This window comes from Paramisgurnus dabryanus, chromosome 6 (assembly GCF_030506205.2).
Source record: "Paramisgurnus dabryanus chromosome 6, PD_genome_1.1, whole genome shotgun sequence".
Classification (NCBI taxonomy): Eukaryota; Metazoa; Chordata; class Actinopteri; order Cypriniformes; family Cobitidae; genus Paramisgurnus; species Paramisgurnus dabryanus.
The window spans coordinates 31,956,861-31,970,748 of NC_133342.1; the positions used below are offsets into that span (position 1 = coordinate 31,956,861).

Sequence of the window (13,888 nt, forward strand, 5' to 3'; positions counted from 1 at the left end):
ACTAGCAGCAAGGACATTGCGATGACATTGAACCCCATATTGACGGTTTCAGCAGTAACAACATAAACAAACGGCTTTTGTGGTCCACATGTAACTTCTGGTAAACTCTGCTAAGAATAAATAACAACAGGGTACTTCCCTACTGAAAAATCCAGTTAAGACCAGCATAAGCTGGTGAGCTGGTTTTAGCTGGTCTCCCAGCTTGGTTTTAGTTGGTATTCCTGGTGTAGTTTTTAAGCTGGTCTAGCTGGACTTAGCTGGTCATGCTGAAAGACCAGCTGACCCACTAGCTTTGCCAGACTGGGAGGACAACCAGCTACTGCCACCTTAAAGCAGTTAAAACCAGCTACCATGCTAAAACCAGCTTATGCTGGTCTTTGCTAGATTTTTCAGTAGGGTTTAAAAGTAGTTTATTTATATAACAAGCAAAATAAAAAACACGTAGATTACCTAGGAAACCAAAACATTTATTATTTTCGATGAGGTATTTGTTCAAGAGTTCAGTTTAGCAACTAGTCAGACCGTTAAAAAAAACTGAAACCGGGAGTAAAGTTCCGACCAGAGGCGTATCGCGTCACCACACGTGCGTCCGATGAAACCGTCTATATGGTAAAGACAACGACAGCTGATACAGCTAGATGATCAGTCCATCTCCCATTATTCACATTTACTCTTTTAAGGGATTTTTATTCAAAACCCAGCTACAGTCTCTTTTGGTAGTGTAGTGAAGAGCAGTTGCTCATTTGCATTTAAAGGTACACACACAGAAATAGCGTATTTTTGCTCCCCCCCCAAATAGGGGCATTTTGACATGCTATATAAATGATCTTTGGGTTATTTGGAGTTGAACATTATCTGACAAGTAGCTGCGAAGTTATTTTTATGTAGTTAGCATAATGTGTTTAGTGGACTATCAAAATAAAGCATAACCTAAAAGATTGTTGATGTCTAATGGTTTACTTTTTAAAATTTTATACATAAGACTTTGTAGGCAGTGCCCCTACTGTACATAACACACAATAGCTTTACAGAAGAACCGAGCACCAATCCAGGGTCAAATACGCACTTGGTGAGAAGGAAGGCCCTGGCCGTGGAGAACAGTGAGGGTGTAGCCACGATGACAGGAAACAGAGCAGTGTTTAGCATCTAAAACTGGAGAACAGTGAACTGAAGCGTGGTCGACTGTCAGTGGAGCGCATGACTCTGTACTGCACAGCCTATGGACACACCTAAAATGGATAAATGTATATTTAGTTTGACATACACAACATCACATGTACATTTATCATCAAACATGAGGGCAATCTGTATTTGTATAATTTTTCAGTGTAAATGTATGAAGTACATGTGTGGTGCATTGAAAGGGTCGTCAATGTTTTAACCAATTTACTGCAGTAGTTGATGGTAAAAGCCATAAATACACTATTATGCAGATCATAAAGCATGTTTCTCTATTAATATACAATCAAAAACAGTTATAAAATAATATAATGGTCTTTCATAATCTTTTCAAAATTATGTATTTATGTTTTACCAGGTCCTCTTTTTTCAGGGTTCCCACATCTTAGTTAACTTCAAATTCAAGTACCTTTCAAGGACTTTCCAGGTCCAATACCATCAAATTCAAGGACTAAATGTGGGGACACATTTCAAGTGAAGCTAGCAAGATTACATTGTGTTACCTTTAAAGATACATTGTTACAGTTCCCTTTCGAGGGAACTTGCACTGCGTCACTGGGGTGACACCTTGGGGACGCCTCCAGGGGTAAGTGCGTCTGAATGTGTATATCAAATTCAACCAATGGTGAGGCATAACGACAAAGACAGGGTGACGTGGAAGCCAGGAAGTACATCGCTATCTGAAGTATTGCCAAAGATGGCGTTACAGGGACGCAGGAAGTCTAGATTTTTTTAATGATATTATCCAACACTTTTTTTTTCAGAAAACTGCTGCATAAAACAGATTCAAGCACTGTCAATGACCTGTATCTATGCATGTATATTTTCAAAAACTTCCCAGGGCCTTGATTTTTTCCCCCAGATTCACAAACTTTCAAGGATTTCAAGGAGTTGTGGGAACCCTGTTTTTTAGTGGCTCTTAAAAGCATAAAATATTTCCTGATTTAATATCACATATCATCTTTAACATTCATTAATCACAGATAATACCTCCACATGTGTTCATCATTTAAACTGTGTGCGTATAAATGTGTGTGTTTGTAAGTTGTGGGAGACCCCACCCTCAGCGCACCCGGTCAGGGCAAAGGCGCTGAAGTGACAAGAAGTTCGCAACGCGACCGCCAGCACGGCCACTTGAGAGGAGGAGAAGTTGAGCTGCACTGCTGAGGTCTGGTAGAACGGCAAACTCAAATTGTGAGTCACGTTCACCACCAGGGGATTTCGCTGACATGACAGCTCGTACGTACCTGTGGACAGGAGCACATGAACATGACTTAAAAACCATGCAAAGGCTATAAGACATAGAGGCAAAACCTTTCCAAACTAAAATTATCATTCCAAAAATGAAAATTAGCCCATAATTAAAAAATTACACACAAACACATTCTCGAAATGTCACCTATGCATTTAACCCATCACAGTGAGTAGTGAACCCATGCTTTGCTAGTTGTGTACAAACACACACCCAGAGTAATGGGGTTAAGCTCAAGGGCACCTCAGTCGTAACCTGGCTGTGAGAGTCGAACTGGCAACTCTCAGGTTACAAGCCCGACTTTCTAACCACTAGGCTACGAATGCCCTAGCATAGCATAAGAGTTGAGTAAATAATGGGCTAATTTTCATTTTTGCGTAAAATGTTCCTTTAAAGCTTTGATTTGTGTTACCAAGCATGTGTTTTTTGCCCGTGGTGTCACACAGTTGTATGGTGACTGTTTTCCTGCAGTTCTCTCCATGCCAACTGCCATCATAGGCAAGGTAGATGATTACCGAGGCTGCTATACCCGGTCTCTCAAATCCAACCTGCAAAATCAGTGTTATGACATCGTTATTAATGGGGGGCGACTCTCTAACCACTAGGTTACAACTGCCCCCTTTGGAGCTGACTTGTAACGAGAGCTTGTTAATTGGCCATAGCAAAACTTCAAGTATATACAGTGCAAAACCATCAAAGAACTGTCAACGTTTTTACAGTCAGTGTTTGTTCAATGCATATGTGAATGTACCTTTAGCCAGACAGTCTGATCCTGATTATAGTGGCTGTCATGATGAGCAGTGCAGGGAGTCCATGCGTCATGTCCCACAACTTCATTTATGTCCAAATATTGTGACTTGCACATCTGGAAGATACACACATAATTTTATTAGGAACCAACATAACAGTGTTTTTTTATTTAAATGATAAAACGGATTAAATTGTATATATTCAAAAGTGTCTAAGGGGCCGATCACACAGAACGTGTTTATGGCAGTGGCAGGTGCCTTTTTTTAAAAAAATTATATGGTTTTCTATGGGCAGTGAGCATTATGCGTGCTGTTTATCCATGCCGAACACCTCACGTTTTGGTCGCCTCCCGCCTCCCCTGTTTTTCCATTGTCCAATCAAATGAGCAGAGAGGCAGAAATTTCGTTGTGGTGACAGAAGTTTACAGTTGCTTGGAAAAACCTTCAATCGAGGTCAGAGCAAGCACCCTCTTTTAAAAGTTTAGCTAACACGGTAGTTAACAGCAAAAGCGTGTTCACGCCTCAAAATTCGAGCACACATCCATTCATTATACTGTATGTCCTCGGGTTTCTGTCTCATCCTCGAACCCAGGAACCCTTGAACAGACCCAGTTCCTGCTGCTGTAAGGCTCATCACACCACTGATCTACTGGCCTCCCAGTGTTGTCCAGCCAATGTCTGCCCACACTGTAAAAAATACTTTGCTGCCTTAAAATTTTTTGTTAAATCAACTCAGATTTACAAGTCATGTCAACAGAGATGAGTTGTCACAACTTATAAAATATAGTTGAGAAAAGTCAACTTAATTTTATAAGTTATAACAACTCACATGTAGTTATAACAACTCATCTCTAGTCAAGATAAATAATAGTAAGTTGAAATGACTTATAAATCTGAGTTGATTCAACAAAAAAATTTAAGGCAGCAAAGTATTTTTTACAGTGCGGCAACAACCAACCGCTTCATTTAACTTTTCATTTAAATTTGTAAAATATGTTTTATTCTCATACATTTTTTATGATAAAGTATTCAAAATATAGTATATCTTCTATAGGATCAGCTATGTCTGACTCTCTCTCAAAGAGTATATTCTCCCTAAAACTTTTTTACCTACCCCTCGGGAGTTAGCTGACATTAGCTTAACTTTGAACTTTTTACCATACGTTACATTAATAATCTGCTTAATAGTACAGTTTAATCTTAGCTGGTGTACTTTGCTACTTTTGATGTCCTCTTTTCTGTGTTTTCTCTTTTTTTATTAATGTAATGCTGCTTTGTAACAATTAAACAATGTGAAAAGCGCTATATAAATAAAATAAAATTTTATGAATTTCATTAGTCCTTTTTTAACTGTTTAAAGACAGGTTTAATATTTTTTTGTCTTATTTTTTACTGTTTAAATTTAGCAAGTAGAAAAAAATTCTATTTACTCTATTAAATTATTTATTCATTTATTTATGCTGATTTTTCTGTTTTTCAACATTCCTGTAACTCAGTGATTGTCAAACTGGGGGGTGTGCCCTCCTGGGTGGCTGGAGCGAGATGCTACTAGGGGTGCAGCAGTTTTTTGAGATTTTACATAACAGATGAACTCTTCCCCCGCCATTGACGAGTTAACTCGACAATTAATAGAAAACTCTTCCCTGCCATTGACAAGTTTTTCCGGCAATCCGAATTTCTGCTATAATCCACCAGGTGGCGCTCGCACCCAACTTATAAACCCGGAAGTTTCCTGTTAGTGCAAACAGATCAAACTCTGTGTATGTTTTGATTATCGCCCGAATCTGATCTCTCCTTCACAAAAACGCAATTATCTCAGATTTTTGCTCAAAATTTGCTATTTTTTGAAAACAGAGGGTTAATTCATTTGATATATTGTATGTTTATATATTTAAAGAAGAACATTTTCTGAAAGGCACTCAAATTTTGTGAAAATAATAAAAAATTCTGCCGCTGTCTGACAACTTTTTAAAATACGCTGGCGGGGAAAGAGTTAATTTATCACAAATTTGTATAATTAAACCTTAGATACATTAGTCTGCTAACCAACAGCATTTTATTGTATAAGTGTTTTGTTTAATTCAAATTTGAGATTTTTTTGTTTTATGTCATGAATTTGCTTTGATGGGCTGCTCACTGAGACATTTGAGAACCACCGCTGTAACTCAACTGGTAGAGCACTGCATTGGCCGTACAATGCTTGTGGTTTTATTCTTGGAGAGCACCGCACTGCATGTCACTTTAGATAAAAGCAAAAAATGCCTTTTGTAGCAAATACATAGATATCTGTAAAATTCTCTACAAAAGTAGTTTTTAAACCCAAACCAACTCTGTAACAAATGATTAAAGTTATTATAATAGACAGTATACTACGATAACTAATCCAAGTCTAAACATTATTGAGAAAGGTTAATGGTTTAAGTGAATCATGCAACATTCGTCTACATTTGAGAGCAGGCGAATTCGCAATGCATGCCGGCAAGGTGGTACTTTTCTACCTGGGTGAGTGGAGGCTCTCCAGTGACCCTTGAAGCAGGACACCTCTGATCCTGATGAGAGCCAGAGGCAGTGGACGCCCATTGATCAATGAAGCCCTGAGGAGTGAAAAAGCCACAGTCCTGAACGCTGGAAGCTCTCTCGAACTCCTCACACACGCCATCCCCTTCAAAGACATAGCACAGACTTGGCTGACCTAAGAAAGGGAGAGATTTGGGGGCCAATCATAACTATCAAGTAATGAGTGACGAATGCCAAGTTGTAATAGTGTTTTCATAGCAGCGCAATGAGATAAGGCTTCGCTCACTTCACTTACGTGTGGTTTCTATGTGTAAATTAAGCATGATTTCACCCAGTCGATTAAATAAATGATCAAGGCGCTGAACAGAAATAGGCAGATGATGTCATGATGTATGAATGGATCTCGTGCTTAAAGCAAAGTTACAGTATTGCAGAAGTGCAGAGCCAGGGCTAAAAGGGAATTTGCGTGAAAAACAAATTGAAATTGAGAGGCACGTGCGCATGACATCACAGTCCTGAGCTTCAAGATAAAAGGAAGATTACGCATTGGTGGGCACGGTATTTCAAAACCAGAGGTCTCAAATGAATTTTAACAGCAAATAAGAAACACAAGCAATGCTACACAACAGCAGAGCTAATCCAAGCGTCCATGCCGAACCTTTGTTGATCTGTGATACGCAAATATGCTTGTAGAGATAACAGGAAAGCACCTAATGTGCCTTTAAAGTAAATAGATGACAAAAAAGCTATTTCTATATCCACAGAAATGTGGTTAAAAGCTTGCACTAACACTGGTTGATGGCGTGCGAGGCTGTCCCTGTTATGTCTGTAGTTATGTTGGAATCAGATGCTTCATGGTTTCAGAAAATGTATCACTTTCAGTCACGAAAACAACATTGACTAAATTGGTGAACTATTTCTCGCTAAACTTCCAGGATTGTTTTACCGACTCTGACAAATACATTGCGTAACACTGGCATGCAGTTAAATAACAACATACAAGAACCTACACCATACATCAATACTTCCAATACAATTATGGTCTAAAACTATGAGATTATGGAGCAAATGTAAAAATAAATCAACAGTAGAGTTGTTTTTAGCTGTAATTTAATATTCTCAATTTGAACTAGACTTTGAATACTACATAAAATATGTTACAAATATGTTCACAATGTCTGAAGCTAAAAGAAACATGAAATCATAGGAAACATAATATAAACAACAGGAATCAAAAACATTGCTTCACATTTAAGATTTTCTTGCTACTGTATATGGCAATAGTTATGTCAAGGCAACTATGACAAGTCTGGGACTACAGTAAGTGCTTTTTAAATTGGATTTTATTTTCTGGAATGTCTAGAATACTCACAATATAATACTGAACAACACATCCATGTTCCCAATGCTGAGTTTTCATTACAGTATATAAAATGGGATTTGGAAATATGGAAATTCATTCAAAGCTCTTTCAAGTCACTTTGCTCCTCAGTAAAATTGTACAAATGGATTTCCTGATCCATACTGAGGGAGTATAGTGAAATTTAAAGCAAAGGAACATAAGGACCATTAGTGATGGGGACGGGACCTCCTATGCCGAGTCTGAGTCAAGACCGAGTCTTTGAAGGGTCGAGACCGAGCCCGTTGGTTTTCATATAGAGTAGAGTCCGAGTCAAGACCGAGTCTTTGAGGAAGCAAGTCCAAGTCGAGACAAAGTCCTTTAGGAGTCGAGACCAAGACCATAAAAACATGTCAGTTTTCATATTCATGATTTAATATCAGATTTGCTAGATTGGGAATTGTTTAGAGGGGGAGTCTCAACGTCTTAATATGGACTATGCTTTTACTATCATTAAAAAATCCCTACCACATGCATCATCTTCTGCCTATTTTTCTAGAGATAAATAAACGGCTCTGATGGCAGTATCTTTGCATTGCACCATGGGATGTCATTTTCAAATAATGCCCGTCAACAATGCATTTTATTATTAATGTTATGTGTTGTGTGGTTTTTTATATGGACATAAAAAATGCGTTGGTCTCGAGGACTCGGTCTGAAATTACGAATCCTTCTCCTCTCACTGTGGTCCGAGACCGAGTCAAGACCGCGTCTTTGAAGGAACAAGTCCGAGACGAGTCCAAGAAAGCAGAAATCGGTCTCAAGACCGGTCTCGACTCGAGTACTACATCAGTAAGGACCATATAGACTGTTTCAGCAGCGGCAACATAACCAAATGGCTTTTGTAGACTATATGCAACTTCCTCTCTGCACAGTTGTGATCCATGCTCAATGCCTCCCCTTGTCTTTACCAAAACAAAACATTTTATTTTCGACAAGGAATTTGTTTCAAAAATCAGTTTAGTCAATAGCCAGATCAATAAATGAATACAGAACGGAAGTTCACTTCGGTTCAGGCGCGTAACCGCGACAACTAGTGTGCGCCCACCGCCCGAACTGTCTATACAGAAGGCAACAATATGGCACAGTTGTGTTTTGAGAGCTGGTAATGATTATTGGTCTGGTTTGTTGTTTTGACGGTTGACGTGTTTAAAGTCTTCTTGCATCTCTGTTGTGGTGTTTACTGTTTCGGGGAGACAGTTTTCAGGAATGGTAATTAGTTTTGTGGGTCTGACTCACCGTGACACTTGAAGCCTGGTTCAACATGACATCTTTTTGAGCAGCCGTCTCCATCTAAGAGATTCCCATCGTCACATTCCTCGGTCCTGTCGGGAAGTTAGAGTGTTGCCAAGAATTACAACTATGAAATATATGGAAAGTCTTTAGCTGAGCTTTAAAACACAAATAAAACTTAAGGTAATATTTCAACATGAAACATTCTTTAAAATGGCTAATGCATAAAACAGAAAAAGCATCGTCCACATCCAACAGACTATTAATGCAGGACTTGAACCTACTGTGACTTGCTTGTGTCTGTAGATAATATGCTGTAGATGTTTAGTTTCTAAAACACTACTTAACTTTTTATTAAATAGCACAAAATATACAACTGTAACTGCAGAGGTCACTGTCTGCCTGTTTGTTTGTTTACATTAAATAAAAACAAGAAAGTCTTTCAAGCTGGAAACTTTGACATGATGTGAATGCCATAAGCTGAATGCAGATAGTTATGAGAGTAGTGCTGTATATAAGTTCATACTGACCCCTGTAGTGCATCATCACCACAGAAATGTTGTCCATGAGTATAAACCAGGGCTGGGGAAAGTTCACTGTATAAACCCTCTGACTCCACCTGGATCCTATACAGATACTGCACATTTCCCTGCACATCACTGTGAACATACAGTCAAATGCATTATATGCCAGACAACGGACTGTATACAGAAGAAACACTTGTCTAACCCTTTAGTCTAACCTTGTTAAAATGGAAATGACCTTTTTATTGCTCAGAGTATCGGTGTATGTCACATTGCACTGTTTTCAGGGCTATTGATCTGATCTGATTCTATAAAAAGCTTCTCTCCGTGATTGCCAAGGCTTGTTTGATTTCAGTTGTTTTCCGGGCGTTTGTAAGAGGATGCCTAGCAAACTAAGCACCATCTTGCTTTCTCCAGCAGGTCCTATTACTTAACAAATTACCCTTTTTAATTATGAATTACTTTCAGGGACAGAGAAGGAGATGAAAACTACTTCAGCTATTGTTTTGTGGTCTCAAATGAAGATCTAAAGTGATTGGAAAGTTTGCATTGTGGGAAGTTAGAGAGGGACAGTGGCTAAAAACTTGCAATAGGTTTATATATCATAGCAATAGTAAAAATAGTATATAAAAAAATTCAGCATTTTTGTCAAATCAACATATATTTTATTTAGTTCAAGTAACATAAAAAATATGTTTATTTGAAAAAGTTAAACAGATTCAACTTTTTAAATTGACTTGCAAGCCCAAGTTGTTTTAACTTCATGCTGCTTTGTTTTACAGTGTACCCAATAGAAATATTTCTACATGATTTAACTCTGAAAAACTTACCAAATGAAAAAAAAAAAAAACGTAAAATAACGGGCACAATAAATTACAGAAATTTTACATGATACAAAAATATTTTTTTTCTATAATCTTACATTAAACTTGAAGGGATAGTTGACCCAAAAAACGAAAACTCAAGTCATTTTTCCTCCTACTCGTGTCTTTTAATAACCCAGAGCCCTTTTTGTTCTTCAGAACCCATACACAGATTTTTTGTTTGACGTTTGGGTTTTGTTGTTATTATAGGAGTAGATTGTGGGGTAAACCCTTCATGCTTTTAAAAATGACTCAAAAGTGTTAAATAAATAACTTAGTTTGATTTGTGTCCTATTTTTTATTCATTTTATTTGTTTATTCCCTTCTTCTGGATATAGCTGTTGTTTCAGTTGTTACACAGTATTTTAAGTTAAACATCCTAAAACTGCTTAAAGTCTGCCATTTTCCATCTAGGGCAGGAGTGCCCAATATCGCTCCTGGTGATCACCCGTCCTGGAGAGTTCAGGTCGAACTCTAATTATTCTCTAAAACACACCTTTAATTTTTAATAAAGTGATCCTGAAGACCTTGATTAGTTGCTTCAGGTGTATTTGCAGTCCATGACCAAGAGTAGGATTGGGCACCCCGATTTAGGGTATCAGACAGATGCTGCCAGTACACTCAGAAAATAATGTGTTTTAATTTTAAATATATGGGGCAACGCGCCGTACCTGTCAACCTGGGGTGCGTTTCCCGAAAGCATCGTTAGCCAACTACTGTTGTAAGTTTCGTTGTTACAGACAAAGTTCAACGATTTGGTGTTTCCGGAAACCATAGTTTAAACCAACATTCGCAAGCTGCATCGCAAACTTGTGTGGTTTGAACGGCAGCTCTGTACCTGTCCTTAGAAGCATCGTTTCGTGTTTTAATAAAATGTAGACTTATGTTGATCATGCGTTTGATTAAAATAAGCAAAAAACATGTGGTACATCTATATCCATCATTCGAATATATTACAATTTTATTTTACATCTTTAAGTTTGTAAACAGAATTAAAGCTCTACATTTGAAAACTTCCATTGTGCACAGTCATACGAGCTTTAAGACCCTGGGGAATCCCTGGGAGGAGGGACGTAAGAGGGAACTTGTACATGAATTAAATATCTTGAAAATAAACAACAGATAACTAAATCACGATAACAAAATCAGCCATCCGATGCAATATGTTATTTACAGCAATAATCTGACGTTAAATCGATTTGCACAAATTAATTCGTATTTTACCTCCCACGTGACATCATCAACTATGTTGTTAAACCAACATGGTTCAAACGAAGAATGTGTGACAAAGTTACCATGCTTTCGGGAAACAGTCGTGACAAGGTAATTCGTTTCTCCAACTATGCATCGTACTATGTTGGCTCAGCAGCGAGTTACGGCGTTGTTCGGGAAACGCATCCCAGTACAGCCGTATCTGTAAGTTAACTAGTAACTAGTTACTGTAATAATATTACTTGGTAACTAATTACTAAACAAATGTTATAATATTACAGAGTTAAAATACAAAAATGGCTAGTTACAAGTTATTTTTTGTCACAACGTCACCAATGCAGGAAGCTAGTTCTTTTTCGCTCTTCCAGCATGTTTGTTTGGTTCCACCTGCTTGAGTCCTGTTGCAGATTTCAGTATATATTTTACTGCTTTATTAAAGAGCACCTATGGTCCGAATTCACGATTTTACATTTCCTTTGGTGTTAACAATATGCAAAAGGTACAAACCCCAAAGTAAACGATGACGCGAGTTATCATCTCCAACGTAAATCTCTTTTCTTGGACTACAACAAACACACGGATTGTAGGCAACAGTTTACTTCCTGGGTCTGTTGATGTGGATTAAACCGACATTATCATAATTCCTCCCACTTCGGCCTGTAAGTTAACTCCTGTTAGCATTGCACTGTGAGCGAATCTTTCAAACATGGTAAGGAGCGTCACATTTCCGGCTGACGTCAGAGGTATTCAGACCAATCACAATGAACAGATTAGCTGCCAATCAGGGACACAGCGCTTTTCAGATCAATGAGCTTTGTACAAAATCAGCGCATTTCAAGAAGATAGAGATATCTGGAGCTAAAAATGTATGGTATGTGGAAAATAATGTGTTTTTAACCATAAATCACGCAAACACATTGTATTATACCAAATACACAAAATAAGTTGTTTTTTTAGCAATGAAATAGGTGCCCTTTAAATTACAGAAGTTGTTTAAAGATTTGTTTGAGCAAGAACTTTTCATTTATCTTTAACTTTTATAGATTCACAGACATTTTTACTTAATGGAAAAGTAATGTTACTAGTAGTGTAACTAATTACTGTAGGCTGAGAGTAAAAAGTAATAATATTACTTTTGAAAGGAGTATCTAGTAATGAGTAATATATAATTTTTTTTTTTGTAATTAACCCAACACTTCTTACAGCATTCACATATTTGATAACAATCAAGTTTGTAACACTTCACAAAGGCCAACTACTGATAACCAACTTATGATAATATATCAACCCATAAATCCCATTATTGTGTGATAAAAGCCACAGCCATATGCATCATAAAAACTGACAGGATGACAGAAAAATGCGTTACTGCTATGGAAATCTCGCTCAAACACAACAGACAGAAAATGTGTGAAATATACAAGGAACTCAAAGCACATATGAGTTAAAATGTGTCTTTATCTCAATTGCAATACGAGACGGGTGGCCTGGGAGAGGATGTGGTTTGTTTTTGCTGCGGACCTCACGGTGGCACTGCAACTCAGTTTCCCGCAAACCCATTTTTAACCTCATTGCCCTCTTTTCCTCGTCTTTCTCGTTCCCCGATGCCAAATGACAGCTCTCTTACTTATCGCACGCTAACTTCATTGAGTACTTCATCCCAGTCTGCGAGGACAAAACAAAGCAGCAACAAACAGCCCTGGGTGTTTACCGTTTCTCAGAGTAAAGCGGTTACATTTGTTTTGTATTCCAGAGTCTATTTCTCTCATATCCCAAATCCCTCTCTCTGTCTTTCCTTATCCACATAGCTCAATTCTCCAAAGAGTTTCCATCTTTCTGAGCTTACAGGGCTGGTGCGAGAAACATTTTTAGATATGTTACAAGCTCTGCCTCATGCTATTAATCTCTGAATCCTTGACCTATAACAGCATAACAATAATCCAGCACCTTGTTTATAATTCTGCATTGGATTAAGCACAACAAAAAGTGGTGGCAAAGAGACAGGAATTAGTTGTGCACTAATATTTTCCTTGTAAAAGTAATGCCTAATGAAATAATGTCAAACAGATGAAAGTATTATTCCTATTTTGTTGGCTTCTGAAATCAATTTATGCATTGTTCAAAAAAATTCCCGCACAGTACTCCAATAACGATATTATTTAAACAACGGTTTTAAAAATGTTAAGCATTTATACTTAAACCACACTTTGGAATACAGTTCCCAAAAATAAATCAAATAGAAACACAATAAAAAGATGGCACTGAAAAAAAAACATTTAACAGTAATAGCTTGCCAGTTCCTAGTAAGTTCGGTGCACTTTACGTTATAAAATAAGTATTTATTCACATAAAGATGCATATTCTTACCCGTCAGTGTATTTGGGCTGCCTCACAATGACCGGGCTGAGGTCCTCTCCGATTGGTGGCTCTCTAAGCACTCTGTAGTGAATGGGGCGGCAGGCGGTACATAGAGGATTGTGGGGTCGTGAGGTCAGCAAAACTGCATCGATCTCAAGCTTTTTGTCGAAGGTGGAGATTTTAATGGCTTTGACCTTCTTGCCAGTGTGCACATGTAGCGTCAAAGGCATATCACAGAAAGCATGATGAGGGCCTGTGTTGATCAACTCATCATTCTCCAGGATGAAAATGATGTTAGAAATTGCCTTTATATCTATAGACAAGATTGATATATATATATTAAAATATTGACCTATAATATATGCTACAGTATAAAGGTGATTCACCATAGACTTTCAAGCATCCCGTCAGCTATCAGCCAAAATTTGACTGAGGTCATTTTTACTTCAGTAGCTTGCGGTTTTGGGTCGCAAGATGGCGCCAATTAGCTACTTAAACTTATGATGGTATGTAAAGATAAATTGGTTAAATAATATGGTATACTGTCATGGTCAGAGGACAAATATTTAGTTTAGTGGTCATTCTGCAAAGATATTTCCAAA

General features: G+C 37.8%; 1 protein-coding gene across 1 annotated transcript in view; it reads right to left on the reverse strand.

The window, feature by feature from the left end:
- The window catches only part of pappa2 (pappalysin 2), a 93,550-nt gene that overhangs the window by 37,754 nt on the left and 41,908 nt on the right, over positions 1-13,888 (reverse strand). Inside the window, exons 8-15 of the mRNA XM_065276612.1 lie at positions 13,296-13,599; positions 8,860-8,988; positions 8,336-8,421; positions 5,679-5,872; positions 3,183-3,296; positions 2,844-2,979; positions 2,252-2,426; positions 1,067-1,229 (exon numbers count right to left, since the gene is read on the reverse strand). Of these exons, the coding sequence (XP_065132684.1) occupies positions 1,067-1,229; positions 2,252-2,426; positions 2,844-2,979; positions 3,183-3,296; positions 5,679-5,872; positions 8,336-8,421; positions 8,860-8,988; positions 13,296-13,599 (1,301 nt within the window). The remainder of the gene's footprint in view (positions 1-1,066; positions 1,230-2,251; positions 2,427-2,843; positions 2,980-3,182; positions 3,297-5,678; positions 5,873-8,335; positions 8,422-8,859; positions 8,989-13,295; positions 13,600-13,888) is intronic.